The sequence below is a fragment of the Oryzias latipes genome, chromosome 2 (genome assembly GCF_053564925.1).
Source record: "Oryzias latipes strain Hd-rR chromosome 2, Olatipes_Hd-rR_3.1".
NCBI classification, from domain to species: domain Eukaryota; kingdom Metazoa; phylum Chordata; class Actinopteri; order Beloniformes; family Adrianichthyidae; genus Oryzias; species Oryzias latipes.
This window is the reverse complement of record NC_136238.1, coordinates 34,891,312-34,913,435: the sequence shown is the minus strand read 5'-3', so window position 1 is coordinate 34,913,435 and position 22,124 is coordinate 34,891,312. Positions and strand designations below refer to the sequence as shown.

General features: G+C 42.9%; 3 protein-coding genes across 3 annotated transcripts in view; 2 read left to right on the top strand and 1 right to left on the bottom strand.

Moving 5' to 3' along the window:
• Positions 1 to 7,302, bottom strand: part of LOC144987279 (uncharacterized) — a 141,155-nt gene extending 133,853 nt beyond the window's left edge. Inside the window, exon 1 of the mRNA XM_078936610.1 lies at positions 6,840 to 7,302. The gene's annotated coding sequence lies outside the window, so the exon portion shown is untranslated. The remainder of the gene's footprint in view (positions 1 to 6,839) is intronic.
• Positions 1 to 22,124, top strand: part of LOC144987275 (uncharacterized) — a 371,740-nt gene that overhangs the window by 336,877 nt on the left and 12,739 nt on the right. The gene's annotated exons all lie outside the window — the stretch shown is intronic.
• LOC144987271 (uncharacterized) overlaps positions 11,443 to 22,124 on the top strand; it is a 126,443-nt gene continuing 115,761 nt past the window's right edge. Inside the window, exon 1 of the mRNA XM_078936592.1 lies at positions 11,443 to 11,960. Coding sequence (XP_078792718.1) covers positions 11,789 to 11,960 — 172 coding nt within the window. The 5' untranslated portion in view covers positions 11,443 to 11,788. The remainder of the gene's footprint in view (positions 11,961 to 22,124) is intronic.

Here is a 22,124-nt window from a genome sequence, read left to right as displayed (position 1 = left end):
CTGTTTCTTTTTCCTGTTTCTCCAGAAACTAGAAGTCAAAGCTGAAAGCAGAAGCTGCAAACTGAGTCTGTGAGGCAGATTTTCCAGCAGCACATCCTCCTCATCTGCTGCTGAGATGGAATGATGAAGATCAGCTGAGGAACAGCAGGTTTCCTCTCACATGTTCCTGCTGCAGAAAACACTGTTTCATATCAACTCATCCACATCATGAAGGATCAACATGTTTGAATGAATTTACATGAAAAGAAAAGACGTCAAAGAAATCTGTCCATACGGGAAAGACTGAATGAATCCAAGTTTTTACCAGATAGATGGAACTTTGTTTGATTTTCTAGCTCTGCTTTTCTCCAAAGATGAAGAACAACAAGAAATAACCAATAAATGCTGATCTGGAACATTCTGTCTGGGAGTCTGACTGACACTTTGACACTTTCTACATTCTGCTTTGATCCGGGTTTGAACCTGCTTTACTGCCACCACAACACATCCAATCCCAGCCCAGAACCTGAAGCTGGTTCTGAACATGAAGCCGGTCTTCAGGGACAGCAGGACTGATGAGTTAGTGATCTTCTCAGATGGACTTCAGACCCCTTAGAGCTGAAACTCTCACTTTTCTCTAGGAATCAGCTTCTTGTTGACGACACACTGCTGCAGTCAGGGGAACACACAAGAAACACACACACAAAGACACACAAAGGGGGAGGAGCTTAGCTCAGGCATTGAAGTCATGGTTGAACTCTTCTGGGACTGATTTTAGACACAGAAAGCGCTCGTGTTGTAATCAATAACATGATTGGTCAGCTTTAGCATCAATGGAAACATCACATGGTCTTTCATTAAAGTCCATTTAGATCATAGTTACAGAAAGAAGAACTGATCAGAAGTCATGAATCAATGGAGATTCAGAAACATTCAGAATATTTCACTAGTCTGATTGGAATCACTCTATTCAATAGAAACCAGCAAGAAAATAGAGATTTTCTCTCATGACCTCATTATTCATGTGAATTTATCAGCTGTAACCCATAATTCAGACAAATGGAGCCAGTAATTCCAGAATAATCCTCACATAGATGTTGTGTGTGGAGCCCGTTTTCCTTTAGATGATCCAGCTCTTGGTCCACTGAACCTCCAACCTTCTTCCATTTGTTCAGCTGCTGGACAGAACAAAGAAAAACAAACAGATGTTTTTGCTGAGTCAGGAAAATGCCTGTTGGAGCTCCAACATGATTGTTGACGGTGTTCCTCCTCTTTCTGCTCCGCTGACGTCCTCATTTTCAGTTTCCTGATCAGACAAACTAAACTCTTTTCCAGGTTTGAATCATCAGAAGAAGAAGAAACTTCCACCTTTGAGCCACATGCTCAGAGAATCCACTTCCAGAACAGCAGAGATTCCCGCCACATGTGACAGAGCATCCAGGTGATCTCCAACTACAGGACATCATCACCTGCCTGTGACAGTCACACCTCCATTCTAGATGCAGCCAATGACCTCTAGGCTGTTTGAGGCTCAGAACAACATGACAGCCAGGAAGACCATCCCTCCTCCTGACCACCAGCTGCTCTGTCTCACAATGGCTGCCATGAGGAAGACTCCATGAAGAGTTAACGCCCAGAGGTCTGCTGGACCAGACACCATTCCTGACAGAGTGATCAGAGAGTGCAGAGCAGCTGCTAGACGTCTGATGTCTGACAGGAAATCTTCTAGCAGATGTCAGCTCCATCCCATCAGACGTTAGCTGACAGACTGGCGGCCATGAGCTGGAACAGCAGTCAGAAACACAGTCAATTCAATTATTCAATTTTATTTGTATAGCCCAAAATCACAACAACAGTCGTCTCGATGGGCTTCGAAGTAAAACATGAAATCAAAAGGATCATGAATACAAAGAGTTCAATAGAAAAATACTAAAATGAACTAACAAACTGACTAAGCTATACTGGCATCCCTGCCCTTAGACCCCCCTTCGCGGTAAGGAAAAACTCCCAAAAAAAACGGAATCCGGAAAAAACGAAGAAACCTCAGGGTTGCCCACATGAAGGAGGGATCCTCCCCCAGGACGGACAGGCGATTTACCAGAACTCTTAGAGAGGAATTAACTTATCTAAATCTACAACTACATATATAAAAGTCCAGCAGACGAGCTTCATCCAGCCGTGGTTGTGGGGACAGTCAAAGGCGCGAGTCGAGCCGGAGGCAGGAACCACAGCCAGGTGTAGGAGCAGGAGCAAAGGCGAGGTAAACGGTCAGGAACTGGAGCACGGATGAGCCAACTGGAGTCTGGAAGCACTCCCACTCCCCAGGAGGGGAGAGGAAAAGAGGGACAATACATGAATCGCACTGCACCAAACAGAGGCATGGAGAACTAAATGATAAATTATGATCAAGAATAGAGGAGAGGAAGGGTAGAAGTAAAAAAGGAAAGAGGACAGAACCCCAGTGCACCATAGTTACCCCAGCTTCAACTTCTAGCAGCCTTTTAAAAGAAATAGTTATTATTAAGTTTAATTTAAACAAACTAACATTAGGTTAAATAATCTCTTAATACTAACTAGTCTGATAATAAGCCTGTCCAAATAGGAATGTTTTCAGTCTAACTTTGAATGTAGAAACTGAGTCGGCCTCTCTTACATGAGCTGGGAGTTTATTCCATAAGACAGGGGCTTGGTGGCTAAACGCTCTACCTCCAATCGTACTTTTACTAATTCTAGGAACCACAAGCAGTCCTGCATTTTGCGAGCGAAGTGTTCTCATTGGATGGTAAGGGACTATGAGGTCCTTAATATAGGACGGGGCCATTCCATGTGAGGCCTTATAGGTTAACAGGAGGATCTTGAACTTAATTCTAGAATCAACTGGGAGCCAATGGAGCGAAACCAACACAGGAGTGATGTGATCTCTTCTGCTAGTTCCAGCTAACAATCTAGCAGCTGCGTTCTGAACAAGCTGGAGACTTCTTAAGGAACTCTTAGGACACGCTGCTAACAAGGAGTTACAGTAATCCAGCCTCGACGTAACAAATGCATGGATGAGTTTTTCAGCATCACTCTTAGAAAGTATATTTCTGATCTTAGCAATATTCCGCAGGTGAAAAAAGGCAGTTCTACACGCCTGAGATATGTGAGCCTTAAATGATAAATCCTGGTCAAGTAAAACCCCAAGATTTCTAACTGTGGAATTAGGGGCTATACTTATACCATCCAGGGAGACTATCTGAGCAGACAGAGCATCTCTGAGGTTTTTAGGACCAAGTATAATGACCTCAGTTTTTTCTGGGTTCAAGAGGAGGTAATTAATTGTCATCCAGGTCTTGATGTCACTGATGCAGGCGTTCAGTTTCTCTATCTGGTCATTCTGGTCAGGCTTCATGGATAAATACAACTGCGTATCGTCGGCATAACAATGAAAATTAATGCTGTGTTTCCTGATTATGTTTCCTAGGGGTAGCATATAAAGCGTAAACAGGATCGGTCCCAAGACTGAGCCCTGTGGGACTCCATAGTTGACTCGAGTGCACTGAGAGGAATGGCCATTTACATTAACGAACTGATACCTATCAGACAGATAGGATTTAAACCACTGGAGAGCAGATCCTCTGATCCCTATGTCCTGCTCTAATCTATGGAGTAAAATACTGTGCTCGATAGTGTCAAAGGCTGCACTGAGGTCCAATAGGACCAGAATAGAAAGTAGTCCCTTTTCTGAGGCCAATAACAAGTCATTAGAGACTCTAACTAGTGTAGTTTCCGTACTGTGGTGGGGTCTAAACCCCGACTGAAAGTCTTCAAAGTGGCTGTTGTCCTGTAGGTGGCAGTAAAGCTGCTTAACTACAACTCTTTCTAGGATTTTAGAAATAAAGGGCAGGTTTTATATTGGTCTATAGTTGGCCAAGATGCTAGGATCCAAACTGGGCTTTTTCAGAAGAGGTTTAACAACTGCATATTTAAAAGACTGTGGCACGTAACCCGTTTCCAGAGAGGCATTTATCATTGTTAATATGGGATCATTAATTAGGGGAAAAGTTTCTTTAAAAAGTCTAGTGGGAATTGGGTCTAACAGACACGTTGAGGATTTGGAGGACGTAATAATTGATGTTATTTCCGCTTGATCCACAGCAGTGAAGCAGTCCAATGTTACAGAGGTTTCTATGGATGCCTCCATTTCTACCGCTTCGGCCTGCTCTGGGCTGATAGTAGGAATAACTTGATTTAACTTATGTCTAATATTTGAGATTTTACTGTCGAAAAATGTAAGAAAATCATCAGAGCTGAGAGAAACAGGAACATGTGGTTCTACTGAGCTCTGACTGCGAGTTAATTTAGCTATAGTGCTAAAAAGAAATCTTGGATTGTTTCCATTCTCTGATATTAAGGTTGAATAGTACTGGCTTCTAGCTCTACGCAGAGCTTTTTTATAATTTAATAGGCTATGTTTCCAGATATCCAGAGACTGCTCTGAACCGGAGCGGCGCCATTCTCTTTCCAACTTACGGGTTTCTCGTTTAAGAGAACGAGTTTCAGCGTTAAACCACGGTGCTACTCGGTTTTGTCTGACGAACTTAGGTTTCAAGGGGGCAACAACATCGAGTGTACTCCTGAGGGCTTGTAAGGCATCATTAACAAAGTGGTCATTTATACTAGGACTGATACTATGGGAGCTGGACTCAGAGTATTTTCTCAGAATATCACTAAGTACTGGCTGAACTGTGTGTTTAAACTCAGACACAGAACGGTCAGTTAAAGTTCTTCTAAGTTGTTTCTTATTCACTGGTGCAGAAGGATGTTCCAGTGTAAGCTGGAAGGTAATCATAAAGTGATCAGAAATGATGGGGTTAAGAGGAAGGACACTCAGCTGGTTGATCTCTATCCCATGGGTTAGAACAAGGTCCAGGGTGTGCTTATGACAGTGAGTGGGTTCATTCACACTTTGGGTAAAACCAACATCATCTAATAAAGCTGCAAAAGCCTTTCCTAGGCAGTCACTGGGGTCATCAACATGAATATTAAAATCCCCTAATATTATAATTTGATCAGAATCTAAGACAATAGTCGATAGGAAGTCGGAAAACTCAGTTAAAAATTCTGAATATGGGCCGGGGGGGGCGATAAATAATTATGAGTAAAACAGGTTTTGGAGTTTTCCTGTTTGGGTGATTTATAGACAATATGATGCTTTCAAATGAATTATAAGCATTTTTAACTTTAGGGCTGAGAAGTAAGCTAGACTGTGATATTACTGCCAAACCACCTCCTTTCCCTGAAATCCTGGATTTCTGATAGTTAGCATAAGTGGGGGGGGTTGCTTCATTCAATCTAACATAGTCATCCTGATGGAGCCAAGTTTCTGTTAAGGCTAAAAGACTAAGATTCTTATCAGTAATTAACTCGTTGACTAAGAGGGACTTGGAGGAAATGGATCGAATGTTTAATAAACCGCATTTAATGACATCATAATTCTGCTTGTGAGAACTGCTGTCTGTCACTTTAAGGTTTCTATGACGCGCTCCTTTCATTTGTCTTTCAGCACATAAGCTAACGCTTGGACCTGCTTGACTTTCCCTGCATGGGTTTTGCACCGGCACTAACCCTAAGGGAGGCTCAGAGGAGCGTTTTACACTGCTGCTCTGCGCCCGGGTCTCGTCTCTGGATTGTCAGAATCTAGAATCTAGAATTCCTCAACAACATCATTCTATAAAGAGGACAGTTTTCTGTTTAGGATCAAAGTTGTCTCCGTTGGTTCAGACATCGGCTGCTCCTCCTTTCCAGCAGAGTTTCCTCTCTGTCTGTGTCTTCCAGCTCTTTTTCTTTCATTTTCATGTCATGTGACCCTCATTGACGTTTTATCCAGCAGATTTTCTGGAATGCTGTGGAAGTCCAGATGAATTTCTACAGACCAGTAATAGTTCACCTCATCACATGTTCTGCACTTTGCCATCAGCAGAGAGAGACCACCATTTAATCCTTCTAGAAACTGCCCCCCCCACACTCCTCTCTGGTCCACCTGGACCCCAACCATCATCATGAGTTTCCCTGTCAGATTCTCCCTCAATATTATCTACTCTAGAAACACAAACAAAATGCCAAAATATTAAAGGATCCATTATTGTTTATCAACACTAAATCCTAATGATGATATAGTCTAAGATTTATTATTAAACTATAATATTCATGTGTTTATTAATACTAGATCCTAATCCAGAGCTCTGTGCTCCAACAGACTCCTGCTTACACTTCCACTCTCACGTGCACAGACTTCCACACTCACGTGCACAGACTTCCACACTCACATGCACAGACTTCCACACTCACGTGCACAGACTTCCACACTCACATGCACAGACTTCCACTCTCACATGCACAGACTTCCACACTCACATGCACAGACTTCCACACTCACGTGCACAGCCGTGCACTTCATTCCCACCAGAACCACATAGCAGAACATCCAACACTGCAGAGCCTCTACTAGTCTATACGCCTTTATTTACAACACCATGGTATTCTGGTCACTCAGTCCTACTGTGGGATTCTGGTCTCTCACCAATCTTTAGGATCTTCAGGATGTCCAATTCGGTTCTTGGGGGGTCCTCACCTCCCCGGGACAACAAACCCAGTGAACCAGCCTCCCGTCAGAGAACTGTTGGAGTTTCCAAACTCTAGGACACTTCATCACTTTTTCTTTTTCTCTTATTCTGTAAACCTTATTGTCACTTTTCTTAAATACTCTAATTTTCCCAAATGTACAATTCTACAATTTACTGAGTTACTCACTTTGAGGACATCAGACACTTGGTTTGGCTACGCCCAATGTAGAATTTAATTGACAGGTTTCTGCTTACCTTTGTAGGGTTCACCCGTGTCGTCAGTCCACTCGTGAGAAACCCTTCATCCAGGCCAAATTTAATCCAGAAAAACTGTCCTCAACCCCCCCGTCTGTGCCTCCAAGTTGTTGGCCTCCCGTCCGGCCTTCACAGATTCAGATGGTTCAGGACGTCCAAAAATGTGCAGAAATGAAAAGACACACAAGAGTCTGCATGAATTTTCAAACCTTTTCCAAAAGGGGAGAGGTGGAGAAACACGACCTGTTAGGCTCTGTGGCTGTCCTCTCTCTCTGTCCTCAAGGCTAAAAGGCTTCTTTATTATTCAGTAAGGGAAGATGTAAACATACTAGATACGTCATTAGAATGGTGTGTTTTTGTCTAGTCTGCATTGCAGGTGTTGTGGCTCCATAAACACTCCAGTACAGAAAGAAAACAGAGACCAAAAGTCAAAAACAGGCCTACTGGTGACCTTGGTACCTATTATCTGTTACTGAGGGCAGGAATCAAGCAGATTTCTGCAGTACAATATACATAAATATACAGAATCCATTAAATGCAGAATTAAAAGAACATGCTCTGCTGCAGCGTTCAGTGTGATCAAGGTTCACTCTAAGAGACTCACATTCATTCAACACACCTGCTTGTTCACCTTTACACAAATACAGACATGGGTGTTGGTGTTTTCTGCCCCCCCCCCCCCCTTCATGAATATTGGTAATGTGAATATTGTGTGTATCTGTCTGTTTGCAGAAATCCTGGGATGACAATAATAATAATGTGATTAAAAGAACTCCCATATTTCTCTGACTAGACCTAAAGAAGACTATTTCAGAATGAAAAAGTAGAAGTTTTAGTCCAGACGTGTTGGACTTCAAACTGTCATTTCCACCAACAACACCACCAAGAGCTTGTTCAGCTGGACCACAACAACACACATGTCTACATGGAAGTGACAGTGTGGCGGCGCTGCTCACATCACGTCTGACCTTTGACCTCACACTGAAAGTGGCCTCTGGCGCCAGGGTGACTGAGTGGAGCGGCTCCACGGCTGCTGGTGGTGTTCCAAGTGATGGAGGATGTTTTCCAGGTGTCTGCTCCTGCAGAGGTCTGGTTGGATCTGAGCTGATCTGAATGTGCTGACAGGCCTCTGAGGAGAAGAGACTGACAGAGGAACCATGAGCTGAAGGAGGCTAAAGGCCCAGGATCCAGAAGCAGCTTCAGAGAGACCACCAGCATCAGCATCAGGATTCCAGAGGGGCGGGGCTCAAAGTGGGAAAAGACTTTTTGCTCCTTGAAAGCAGACGACCAGAGATGAAGTCACCTGGAGACGACTCCTTTCTGATCCCTGGGGCTGAAAGTGATCCAATTGTCATTTGGATATCAGCAAACTCTAGTAAACATGACTTTGTTTACTTGATCCCAGACTTGGAAGAATCAAACACTGGAGGCTCTTGATGTCGGCACAATGTGCTGCAGGCAGAATCAACAGGAATCCAGTTGAATCCAGATGTTGGAAACACAGACGTCCTACAGCAGGGCTGCTCCTTCCTGCTCCTGGAGATCTACCACCTGCCTGTTCTCCAGCTCTCGCTGCACTCCTTCCTGCTGATCACCTGGAGCAGGTGTGTTCATCCAGTCACAATCTGGAGACATCTGATGGAGCCAATCAGCAGCTAGCAGGGCTTGGAGATCTGGAAAACAGGCAGGTTGGTAGATCTCTAGGACCAGGATTGAGCAGCCCTGACTTCCAGCTTTCATTCCCAGAATCCAACAGTGTGACTGAGAATGAATGTTCTCCTGCTGTTGCTGTGAGGATTCTGCAGGTCCGTTCTTCAGTGGTTCTGGTGGTGTTCTGTCTGTCAGTCACTCCAGGTTCCTGTCAATCATCCACATGTCTTCATCTCTGTTGTCTTCAGTCAGTAGAAGTCTCTGTTTTCAGGTCTACATTGTCAGATCATCAGTTTTTGGTTTCTCCATGGATTTTCTCCTGTTTCTGTTTATTGATCAAATCTTGACGTTTCTGCCTCTGAGTCGAGTTTCTGCTTTTTGGCTCCTCCCCTTCCTGACAGCTGGATCCAGTGTGACTCCGGTTCTATGTTGGATTCTCTTCTGCATCTGATCCTCTAAACACAGGAAGTTGTTGTGACTGGAAGGATTTGGATCCAGAAAGATGGAGAACCTGAAGGATCCAGAGTGGAAAGAAGGCTAAACCAATCAGAAAACATTCTGTTCAACAGAAACATTTAGTGTCAGACCCGGAATGAGGAAGCTGTGACCTCACCACAAATACTCTTCCTTTATTTTGAAAATCCCCTGCTGTTTGATTTTGTACTTAGTAGCAGCTTCCTGTCCCTGCAGGATCTGCTCTGTGTTGAATTCAGACGTCTGGCTAAAGTCCAAAGTGACTCCTGGACTCATTTAGAGCGTTTTTCTGAAACCTGAACGTCTGGAGGCTCTGAGTCCGAGCGGAGCTGCAAAGACACGAGCTGCAGCTCAGAAGAAAATGGTTTGATACCAAACTGGGGGGTTGGAGACACTTTTGGATTCATCTGGAAAGCTGCTTCACACCCAACGGGATTCACGCGGGGGGCGTGGCCACTTTCAATGTTGAGTCAATGGTACAGACGCCATCTGAGGTCCTGCGGCGCCATTTGAGCAGTGGGCGGCGTGAAGGTCTGGCAGCAGTGTGACGGTTTGAGTGACAGCGGGTAGAAAACACATCAATCTAGTGAATGGATCCATGGTTCTCCTGAACTTCCATTCATTCTCTTCACCTGCTGGTTCCCTTTGGGGGCAGCGGGGTTTCAGGAAGCGTCCTGCCTGCTGTTGGCCAAAGGCGGCTTCACCCTTCAGTCTGCTGCAGGGCCCATGGAGCTGGAGCATTGATCTGGCTATGCGGCTCCAGGAGGAGAGCTGGCGGCCAGACAGAGAGCTGCTGCTGATGGAAAGACAGCCTGATCATCTCCTGAACTTTAGCTTTCTGGTTTCCATGGAGACCATCAGAAAAAGGTCCCTGATTTGATTCTGGTTTGTAGTTTTCCTCTGGGGTTAACATGGGACAGCAAGCCTTCAAAGTCGCTCAGAGAGACGGAAAGACGGCGGAAGCGTCCGTCTTTCAGACTCATCAGGAGAGAAGATCACTGAACGGAGAGAATCTGAAGGATCCAGACATGGAGACGTGATTCCCCATGATTCTGGAGAACTCTTCATCATCCAGAAACCTGACCTCTCAGCATCATCCGTGTCTTCATGCAGTGGAAATGACAGAAACACAGACACCGCTCCATGTCGCCATCAGGCTGAAAACATTAGCTGGAAGCTCCGCCCACAGGCGGCGTCACGCTCAGGAACACATTTGTGGACAGACGGCGAGCAGAGAATTATCCACGCGGTGAAAGAGAGCGGTCAGTGTGGACGCAGCTGAACAGAAATGTATTCATGTTCATTCAAAACAAAGAGGACACTTTTGAATAGGAGGCAGAAAGGGCAGGTGTTCAAACCCCCCCAGGGTCCTGTGTGTGCACGTCTGACCAGCATCAACCTGTTATTTCTGTTGGTTCTGATCCATAAAGGTTTTTAATTACCATTTATTTGTCATTCGTGTTCAGAGTTCATATAGTTTTGCATTTTTCAAGAGGTTTTCTGAACTTTTTGATCTTTTCCAGTCTGGTTCTACTGGTTTTATTGGAGTTTCTACTGTTTTTAATTGTTGCTGCACGTGACCCAAAGGTCTCTGCTCGTCCCTGCTGTGCAGCTCTGTCCTTCCCCTCTGTCATGTGTTCATCCGTCCACATGAGGGCGCCATCTAGGTCATGCCTGGTGAGCTGGAAGCCAAGAAAAGGAGAGAAAAATGGAGAAAATGAAAGACCTGAGGAAAGCTGCAGTTCAGCCTTCAGGAAGAAAAGTTTAGACCAATAATTACAGAAATAAAAGTTAAAAAAATGTTTTAGAAAAAAAAAAAGTTTTGGACACACAGAGAGAGCAGTGACGTCATCGCCCCGCCTCCCCTCTGCTAATGCTTTTTCTAAATGAATTTTGTGACAAGTTGCGCGGGGTGGATGTTAAAATGCAAATGCAATCCCCTCTTTGCATTTTCGTTTTAATTATGACACAGAATAAGCGGTTTTAAGTATACAATGAAAAAGCATTTTAAAGTATTGCTTTTTCTTTTTAATTTTGAGTCAAAAAATGCAGCTACATTTTGAAAATTAAAAAGCATTTCTGTTAATCCATTTTAATTGTCAGATATGTCAGATACCATTTTCATTTTAATTTTAATTAAGTGACAGGATAAGCTGTGTTGAGGAAAGAAATGAAAAAGCATTTTGGTGGATTGCTTTTTCATTATATTTTTGAGTCAAAAAATGCAGCTTCATTTTGAAAATTAAAAAGCATTTCTGGTTTTGACTTTGCTTTTTATTTATGCTACATGATCGCTTCCATAGAGTCCTGAAGCTGCACCGTCAGCTGCAGAGCTTCAGAGCTGCTTCTTCTCAGACCACTTTCTTTGGCTCTGATTTTTTATTATATTGTTGTAATTATCATTATTATTTATTTATCTTAATTCATTTCCCCCCGCCATTGACATCATAATATGAGCAAAAGACAACACTCCAGACCAACTGGTGGCGCTAAAGCACCATGACGCTGTTAGCCAAACAAAGAAGAAGAACAGCACGAGGCGCTAGCAGCGTTAGCTTGTTAGCAGGCTAGCAGCGTTAGCTTGTGTTGAGAGGACGGTGGTGTTTTGTTGGGACGTTTCTGAGGTTTTTGGACAGAAAGGACGATACGTGGTTCGTGTGGGACTTTCAGCATTTTCCAAAGTGTCGTAAATGAGTGAAGAAGTGTTGAACGGAAAGACAACGTGGATTGCTGTGATTGTGAGACTAGCAGATGATCGATCGGAGCTGCAGTGAAGAGGACAGCGGTGTTTGTGGGAGTTGGAGCTGAAGATCGGAGCAGGAACCATGTCTTCCCTTCAGTCTCTGAGAGAGTTGATCAGCGAGCGACTAGCTGCTGCTGCTGAAGAAATCTGCAGACTCTGTGAAGGAACCATCGTCCAGTACGAGCAGGAGCTCTGTCGTCAGCGCAGACTGCTGGATGTCATCTGGAAACCACAGCTGCAGCTACACCACATAGGTATGTGACCTTCATCAAAGAAACAGAGAAGCCCTTTGAGCTTCATGCTTTTCTTTTTGGGGACCCGTCTGTCACTCAGTGGTGGTTCTACACTAACATACTTTCCGGGCGATAAACCAATCATTTTCCTGTTTTACTTTGTGGACAAATTTTGCTATACAAATAAAATTGCCTTGTCTTACTCTCACAAGAACAATTCAACATAAAGTTACTTAAGTAATTGTAACACGTTATTACTCATCTCTGCATATTTATTTATTTCAATTAGTCTCTTCTGGTCCTCAGACATTTTCTCGAATGATCACAGAGTTTATTGATGTTTTTATTGATTGTTTTATTGCTTAAAAAATAAAGTCCTGGAAACGTATAAAACGCTCCTTGTTGTGTTTGTGTTCCTGCAGTTCTGCCCCAGCATTGGATGACTGAAGAGGAAGATCTCTGCAACCAGCAGAGGAACTTGAGAGTGGAACAGGAGGAACCAGAACCTCCACAGATTCAAGAGGAACTGCAGGAACCAGAACCTCCACAGATTAAAGAAGAACCAGAGGAACTCTTCAACAGTCAGGATGAAGATAAGCTTGATCTGAAGCAGGAGACTGATACCTTGATGGAGATTCCTACTTATGAGGAAGATGAGAACAGTGAAGCAGATCTAAACCATCAGCAGAGCTTTAATGTAACTGATAGTCAGGATGAAGAAGGAAACCAACATGAAGAATCAACATCAACTACAGATGAAGAGACAGACCCACAGAACAGAGATCAGAGGAAGAGGAGCAGCAGAAGTCATGTCCAAAGTGTGGACAGCTCTCACATGTCAGCAGGTCAGTGTGACTCTGATCTTCATCTCCACACTATCGGTACGTTCACTTCAACAACGGTTCTATCTTGAGCTTCAAGCTCTCCAAACATGCAGTCCATCAACAGCGTGTCCTGGAAGAGTCTCTTCTGTCCCTTCCAGTTGAAAAGACAGAAGACATTGTTGGTCAGTGCAGCCGACAACATTCTTCAAATCATATGATCTTAGTTAGTCCCTCCAGCTAACGACAAACAGGAAACCTTAACAGATCAAAGAGAAAATTGTTAGCAGATAAAAAAATACAATCTGTTTTGTCGTTTGTGGTTCTAAGTTTTTAGTTGAGTTCTTTTCAGCAGATTTCTCTGTCAAACCCAAGATCCATCTAAACCTCTTTGATGTCTCCATGTCTCCAATTCCAGACATTCAGACAGATTCTATTTCCAAAACTACATTTCAAGCTAAAACCCAAAGACAGGGTCCTGCTCATGGATCTGCAGACAGAAAAGATTCAAACCTGAACACATCAGTGAAAAACTACTTACTGTCAGAATTGTTCTCCATCTTTTTCTGGACTGATTCTTCCTCCAATGCAGCTTCATCTTCATCAAACTGCTCCTCATTGGTGGGTGGAAACACAACAGGGAGGTTTTTCTGTGTCCAGTTCAGCTCCATGAATGTTCAGGCTGTTTAATGTCAGTGATTTCAGTTTAGAAAAACTGCATCTCTGCTGAGATTTGCTTCACTTCCATTAGAACCTCAGCAGCATCAGGATCATTTTGTTGATGGTTTGTCTGTGGAATGACATTTCATACTCATAGCTTCAGTGGAGATCAAGAGTCTGGAACCTTTAACACTAAAAGAACCATTTGATCCAGTTTCTTCCAGACCAAAACCCAACAAGAGCCACAAAGTTCCACTTCACTGTTTAGCAAAATACTTTTTATTTCTGTTTTTCTGACTGTTAAGACAATCATTTATTAAATGAAGCTTTTAAAAATTTACAAAAAATGAATTATGACAGTCATGAGATTCAGTCTTTGTGTGATTAATCAATCATAACCTGTTATTAAGTAATTTAATGAATTATTTATAATCTAACCTAATAATTGCTTTGAAAAGCCAGATTTTTGAGGTATTTTTATTGAAATTCTTTGAAATTTTGGTGCAGAAAAAACTCAAGTTAAAACAAAAAAAGCAACTTTAAAAAAAATTAGCATATCAGACTTCCAACCTCTACGTGTACACCAACAAGGATTTTTTTTTTTTATCTCTGTTGCCAGTGAAATGAAAGGTGCAGTGATATGGGCTCATCTGTGGATGAAACGTGAGCGAATGCACACGAGTGTTGCATGTTTATGACTGCACAGCTGTTTCTTTGGTCATGTCAGTGAATCTAATGAATGAAATGATTGAGATTTCACTCTGGTGTTATCGGTTCATTGATGTGTCTTGCAGTTGAAAAAATAGATTTAAGTTATTTCTACTTCATTCCAGAAACCAAGCAAACGAGCTCCGGCTGGCCGCGGTGTGAGCTCTTTTTGTCCAGCTGGCCTTGGAGCTCTTTTGTTTGTCATGAAGGCATCCGGGCGTCTGGCCGGCAGACTGAGAGCGTCTGCAGTATTGAGTGTTGTACTTTAGGGTCGAACAGGAATATTAATATTCAGGACGTGCTGAGGTAACTTGTCTTTTATGAACATACTCATTAGGAGTTAGCAGTAACTTTACATCAGAGGGCTACATGCTACGTATCCCATCATGCATCACTCATGTCCCATAATGCATATCGATCAATCAAAATGTCCCTTGACTGTGGTGCATTCAAATACAACAGGATAAATGTACAGTCAGGTCCATAAAATTGGGACAGCGACTCGATGTCAGCATTTTTGGATTTGAAATGAAACAAACAAGATGTGTTCCTCCACGGCGAATGTTTTTAGCATGTATTAGCCTGATGCTAACCATTCTTGCAGCCAAGACAGAAGCACTTGCCGCACAGATTAAAAAAATTATGATCGAGCAGGTCCTTAATAATAATCATAACTAATAAAAGCACATTTAGAAGATAGCTTCCTGCTGATTTTGCTGTTCCAGGACAGCTACAGCCCCATGAACAGCTCTAGCAGATTTCACCATGCTAAACTTTGGGGTTTGCCGGTTGGACTAACACACACTGACATCATCACCCCGCCTCCCTCCTGTAAATGCAAACTGAAAATGTGTTTTGCAACACTATTCGCAGGGTGGATGTGAAAACGAAAATGCAATCCCCTCTTTGCACTTTGCGCTTTTGCCAGCAGTAACATCATCAGTAAATACCAGAGAACCAGTTCCATTAGCAGCCATACATGCCCACGCCATGACATTACCACCACCATGCTTCACTGATGAGATTGTATGCTTTGGATAATAAGCAGTTCCTTTCCTTCTCCATTCTCTTCTCTTTCCATGACTTTGGTACAAGTTGATCTTGGTCTCATCTGTCCATAGAATTTTGTTTCAGAACTGTGAAGACTGTTTTAGATGTTGTTTGGCAAACTCTAGTCTGGCCTTCCAGTTTTTGAGGCTCACTAAGGTTTTACATCTTGTGGTAAACCCTCTGTTTAGGGAGTTTTCTTCACCAGGGACAGAATTATTCCTTCATCCATCACAGTTGTTTTCTGTGGTCTCCCGGGTCGTTTGGCGTTGCTGAGCTCCCCTGTGCGTTCTTACTTTTTAAGAAGGTTCCAAACAGTCATTTTGGTGGACGAGCTTTCACTGATAGTGACAGTTCTTATTCCAAATGCATATTCCAAATGCTTACACCACACTTCAATAACTCTGGACCTTTTCTCTGCTCACTGTAATTGTGATAATGAGGGAATAACACCCTCCTGGCCATGGAACAGCTGAGAAGGCAATTGGCCCATTACTTTTGGTTCCTAAACAGGTGGGAGGCAAATATGCAAACAGTTTTAATTCCTACACCGCTCACCTGATCTGGATGTAAATACCCTCAAATTAAAACCGACAGTCTGCAGTTAATGAACATGTTGTTGGTTTCATTTCAAAGCCATTGTGGTGATTTATAGAGCCAATAATGTTGGAATTAATTACCATAATTTCTGGTTTATAGAGCGCACCTGATTACAAGCCGCAACCACTCATTTTCACATATTAAGCTTCCTTCTTACATGCATAAGCCGTATCTGTATACAAGCCGCAAGCATTAAGCAACGCGGCCAGCCTGACAAAACATGTCATGACTCACTGACTAGATGTAGCTTTTACCCTCCTTGTGGGAGGAGTCATCATAGCCTCAGCTCAAGTGTTTAAACACACCCACATCAGCCAAACAGCATGCAGCTCACTTCTGTTCACAAGTCGCTCAGTTGTGTTTTTTTTTGTTTGTTTAGCTTTTTTACTTATTGACAATTGAGCTATCATACATAAAATTACAAACGGTAACCATATAATCAGCATTACATCCCTCAGTTATGATGAGGAAATTTACACCCGCAATTCCCCATTTCCCATGAGTCTTGGAGGCTTAAGGCGGGGCTAACCCCCGGGTCCACACTGTTGTCAGTGTTTAAAGAATGAGCAATGGTAGTAACAGGGCTGGTTAAAAAAACACCCCAGTAAAATAAAGCAGCGGTGACTGAAAAAACGCGCGCCTCAGCAGCAGCCGCTGAGCGCGGCTGCTGGTGGACGGAGCGAATCGTGTCTGTGCAGAGCAATCGGACTTAATACTGTACATTTTGTGGATGAGGGGCGAGAGAGGATGTGTTGTTACGTGTGGGAGCCTTCAGACTGCCATTGGTCCCGCAGCTCTTTGTGAACGAGCAGCAGGAGAACATGTCTCCAGCTCACACGGCGGCTGTGGGGCAGTTTGAGCTTTTAAAAGCAAAATTCCACTCAGTCCTTAGAAACTGTTCAAACAATCACGTGGATTTGTGTTTCCAGTCGTGTCCCAACAAAATAAAGGCTGATGTTATTCCCACATATTTACGTGCAGCCAAGCTGCAGATTGCAGTATTTCCCGCATCGATTCATGTCCATCTAGGCTAAATGTTGTTAGCGCCTGTTAGCCTTCACCTAGCCGTACTTCCGGCTTTGTTCTGCCACAAAAAAGCACTGACCACACAGATTTAAAAAAAAAATGAGCAAACAGGCATTTCATAATCATAACATAAGAATAATAAACGTAAATTTAAAAGATCATCTTGTATATTACGGAGCTGCTAAATAGTTGGGCTATGGGCTATGACTCAGGTAAATTCACTCCTGAGCATGTGCTGTTCTCTCTTTCACGCAGCTGACCGGCTTTTCCAAACCTGGTGGTGATGGTGGATTTTTTCACACTGCTTTTAAAGATTGCTTTTAACTTGAAAGGTGCATCATATTGTAGTGGCGATCACGTGCACGTTGGGTCTAATGGCACCAAAGGATTTTGGGATGCGGCTGGGCATGCGTGTTTCTTTTTGTTGAACCATGACTGAAGTGTCTAAGACCTGAAGTCAGGTCCATGCTGTTTGGCTGCTTAGAGGCTTGTTGAAAAATAGTTGGCTTGCTGCTCGGACTTGGATTACACATTCAACCTCTGCTCTGAGACCGAAGAAACGTACATGGCGGCCGCCAAATAAAATCACAAATTAGCCGCGTCACTGACTAACCCGCAGGGCTGTAAGCGCAGGACAAAAGTAGTGGCTTATTGTCCGGAAATTACGGTATTTCGTATATATAAGTAGTAATGTCAGGGCTCCAGACTGCGAGCGGGGCTTGAACTTTAAATATGTGCGAGTGACAAGATTTAGTTTTAGAAACACTGAAAACACGTTGGGGAAAATGCATCGATAGACGTGTTTAAGATGAACCGCGCCTGGATCGTTGGGGTGACCAGGCGGGGGGGGGGGGGGGGGGGGGTGAAGGCGAATGAAGGACAACAGGAAATTGGAGTTGTCCTTACCATTCAATTTAGTTGTAATATTCCTCTCCCCCTCAGTATGATCTGTGTTATTATATATTGTATACTTATTTGAATGTTTTGTAATGTATGTAGCCTTTTTTTAATCAATTGGTATTTTCAATTATTCTGATTGATCACTGAACTACAAAAAACCATCAGGACACATGTCCCATAATGCATTGTTTTGTAGTCATCAGGGCAGCTTTCAGTCAGTTCAGTACTAAATTTCCAGCTACGTTCGCTCAGGTTGGGGTCTTGCTTCCGCCCCTTTCTCCTGATATTTTTGTTTTGATTGACAGGAGATGTTGGAGCAAAAACAAAAATATACGTCACACACCAGGTGATCTGTGCAGCGTTGAGTCCACCTGGGTGATCTCAAACACGCTTTTGGTGTCACCAACATACATTTCCATCCGTTTTCTTTACTATTTGTACTGTCATGACAGCTATTGCTGCTGTCAGTTTACCTTGTTGTTGCATTTTCAAAAGTGCAGAATAAAATGTGACACTGAATTTGAAATGGCACATTGTAATTTCGGCATCTATTATTAAAGTATTTATTAATAGTAATACAGTGATTTACGGTATGCGCCCCTAAATTTTCTGGTTGTGCCCCTAAAATTTTCAGTTAGGGGCCACTGTGCTCCTAGTGAAAAAAGTTAGTCTGGAGCCCTGAATGTATTACTACGGAGCCTGTGATCTGAAATACTACATTACTGGCCAAAGTAACTACTGTTAGTAAATACTTTTACTATGTAATTCATTACCCCCAGCACTGTTTATTAGTTAGTAGTCAAACCACGAGGAGCTGTCTAAAAGGAGTCTATGCCAAAAAGCATAGACTATATCATCACTGGACAGTAGAGCACCCCACCCCTCTCCCCCCGGGTTCCAAATAGGAAGTAGCTGCTGTCTCTAAGAAGCCAAACTCCATTAGACGTCTATAGATAAACATGCAGCTGTTACTCAGTCATTCTAAATAGATACAATTACCATTCTTGCTGTGAAACATTTTTCTTAATATCTTGTTGCTAATCTTTGTTTTGTTTTTTCATAACATTTTTTCTTTATTGCTAGTTATTCAAGTTATAAACTGACCAATCAGATGCCTCAGTAAAAGGTGTGAAGCCCGCTGGCCCCACCTCGAATGTTTGATTGACAGCTCCTTCTGAGCAGCTTTCAGTGATGGGGTGTGGACTTAGAACTAGCTTATCATGATTGGCAACTGGTTGTTCTAAAAACGTGACTCAGACCGCCTGATTGATCACTGTTGCCTGGCTCAAAATGGTGATTAGATTTTTTTGTTATTGACAACAAAGATTATATCAGAACATTATGTTGTTGGCTTCTGTATCTTTTAGAGCTGTTAAGCATTTTGAACCAATCATGTATGGAGTCCCAAACTGTTCATAATTAAATAAATAAATATGACCTCATGCAAATACACAATCACAAAAAATCATCAATCATCAATATATCAAAAGATCATGAAATTGTGAAAAATCTATACACTGATTTTAAATCAGCCATTATATTATTAAATATTTTTCATTTTGCTTTAGAAACCTGTTCATTATTTTAAAACAGCTTTTTAAAATATGAATTTTAATCATGGTGAATTTTATTATAATTCTATTGCTTTTTTCAGAAACTCAGATCTCCAAATCAATATTTTCCAAAGTATCTTTGTTTTTATTTCATGTTGCTGTTTTTCAGAATGACTCATTTATTTCATAATGAGCTTTTTCAGCAGAATGAGTCTGTCAATCAAACCAGACAAGGCGGAGACACATTTGTGATTGGCTACTCCTTTACTCAGACATAAGCAGCAGCACCCTGACTACATCGATGGAAGATGCATCAGTGAACGTGACGGTGCAAAGCATGCACCTCAACACTAGGGGGGAGTATGCACCTCAACACATCCACAGTGTTACCAGATCTGGTCAATTTTGGTTCTAAATTTGATAGAAATTGGCTATTGAAGGTTTTAGGGTTGGTTCTGCGTTTATTTTTTTTCTCGTGAAAATATAGTAGCGGACTACGTTGGGCTGGGAGGCTGTTGGAATGCCTCCAATCTTCTATATACTGGAGCTCTGTGATTTTGAAGAGTTTTACATGGTAATCATGTTTCCAAGTTTGAGTTCATGATATTCATCCCAGCTTCAGCTCCATTGATAACGGCTGCTTCAGCGGTTTTTCCATCTATCTCTGGCTGATTTTGAAAGCTTGCTGTCCCGCTTTAACCCCAGAGGGAACAATAAAACCAGAGGACCTGATTTATAATTATTGTCTCCATGAAAATAAAAAATATCATAAGATTCAGAAGTCCCGAGCAGGCTGGCTCTGCTGGCCGTTAGCTCGCTTCCCGGGAGCCGCCACAGTGATGGCGTGTAAGGGAAACAGATGTGACGACAGACTGGATCTGTGAGCACAGACAGCTGAGTTGTTTGGTCTTTGAGAAGCACTGGTTTAACAGATAAATAAATAAATCTGTCTTTGTGGTGCCTGCAGAGATGCCATGTTAGTCGTAATGCCAGTGAGAGAATATGGTACACGCACATAGCACAGCTTGCAAACAGTTGTTGTTTTTTACTGACAACACGAACGTTGTCAACATATCTCACTGGTGGAAATCCAAAATACTTCCATACCAGCGACTTCAGTGAAAGAGGAGGGGATTCGAGTTCTGTCGATGGGTCTCCTGCATCTGCAGTTGCCATGCTATCTTTTGAGCGGCTGTTAGAGGAGGTCGACTCGCAGCACTTCAACACGAGTGTTTTTTTCCGCTTGGCAAGTAACCGGACGCAATATGGGGGCGTTGCAGCATCGACGATTCCATTTATTTTTTTGAAGTTCGAAACTTTGACTTAATTTCGATCGATTTCAATTTAAAGTCGAAATCGTGACACCCCTAGTAAGGACCTTGTATGTTACTATTGCCAGCAGATTTGTCACAAAGCCTCCGTATGCCCAATTCACAAGACTAAATTCACAGGTGCTTGCTACGCACCCAGGCCAGAGAGTGTCGCAGGAGCACGGCCTGTTCACACGGACAAAGACATTTTCCAGCCATTTAAATCTGTGACTGTGAATGGACAGCAGGTTACTGCTATTCTGGACACTCGTAGTTTTGTTTCTTTGGTCAAACAGAGTTGAATCCCTTTTGGTGGACTTGATTATGGCAGGCAAACAAATGTTGTGTGTGTACATGGCGACAAACATTTGTACACAAAAGCGGATATAACTGTGACCATAAATGAACAATCATGTCTTTTTACTGCTGGAGTGGTAGAGAACCTGCCTTGTTGATTTGATTTTGGGGTGTGATTTTCCTATGTCGAGGGATTTATTAAATGAGGCTACTGAAACAGCTAAAGCTAAGCTGAGCTAGCTGTTAGTGTGTCAACACGCGTGCTTACTAGGGCTCAGGCTAAAGCTGGGATGCAAAGTCTTCCACACATGGATGACAGTTTCTTTGATGGGAGCAAAGAAATGCAAAAAAAGTCCAGAGACAGTTTGAAAAAAAAATTAAGTTGCCGGATCCTGAGATCCCAACCGCAACAGAAACGTTTGAAATACCAGCTGACATTCTAGCTTTACAAAATGAAGACCAAACTTTAAAACATTTGTTCGCCAAAGTGACGACGAAAAGTGACAAATGTTTGGGAAATGTGCCGTTTATTGTTGTTGATGATGTTCTGTATGCAGCTGAAGGTGAACACCTACGGTTAGTTGTTCCAACCACCTCAGGCATCATGCTCTTAGCACACGCACTGCCATGAGCGGGTCACCTGGGTCGTCGCAAAACATCATCGTGTTAGTTCATGTTTGTTCTGGACATCTATGTACACTGATATTCAGACGTACTGTGAAACATGTCCTACCTGCCAGAAAACTGTCATTCTACATAAGTCAGACAGAGCATTACTGCACCCACTTTCTATCATTTCCACGTCGTTCAGGGGAATAGCCATGGACATTATTGGACCTTTACCGAAGAGCAGCAGTGGTCACGGGTACATCCTGGTGGTCTGTGATTATGCTACACGGTTCCTAAAAGCTTTTCCCCTGCACACCATTACAGCTCCTGCAGTCATGAGAGCGTTAATTCAGATTTTCTCCAGGGTAGGAATACCTAATGAAATTCTGACAGACCTGGGCACCAACTTCACCTCCCGGTTGATGAAACTTTTCCAACAGCAGCTTGGCATCACTGCCGTCAAAGTGACTGTATGTGAGAACTGTTGGCGCCTCGCGGTTCATCCATTTTATGCATCATTTTTTTGTTTTTGCACTTGGCTGACCAGGCCATCTCCATGATTAATTCCAGCGGACGCAGTGCATGGCTGGGGGAGGCTGATATTGCTGATGATCTCACTGTTTGGCCTCACCATCCCTCCCAGTGGCGTCTTTT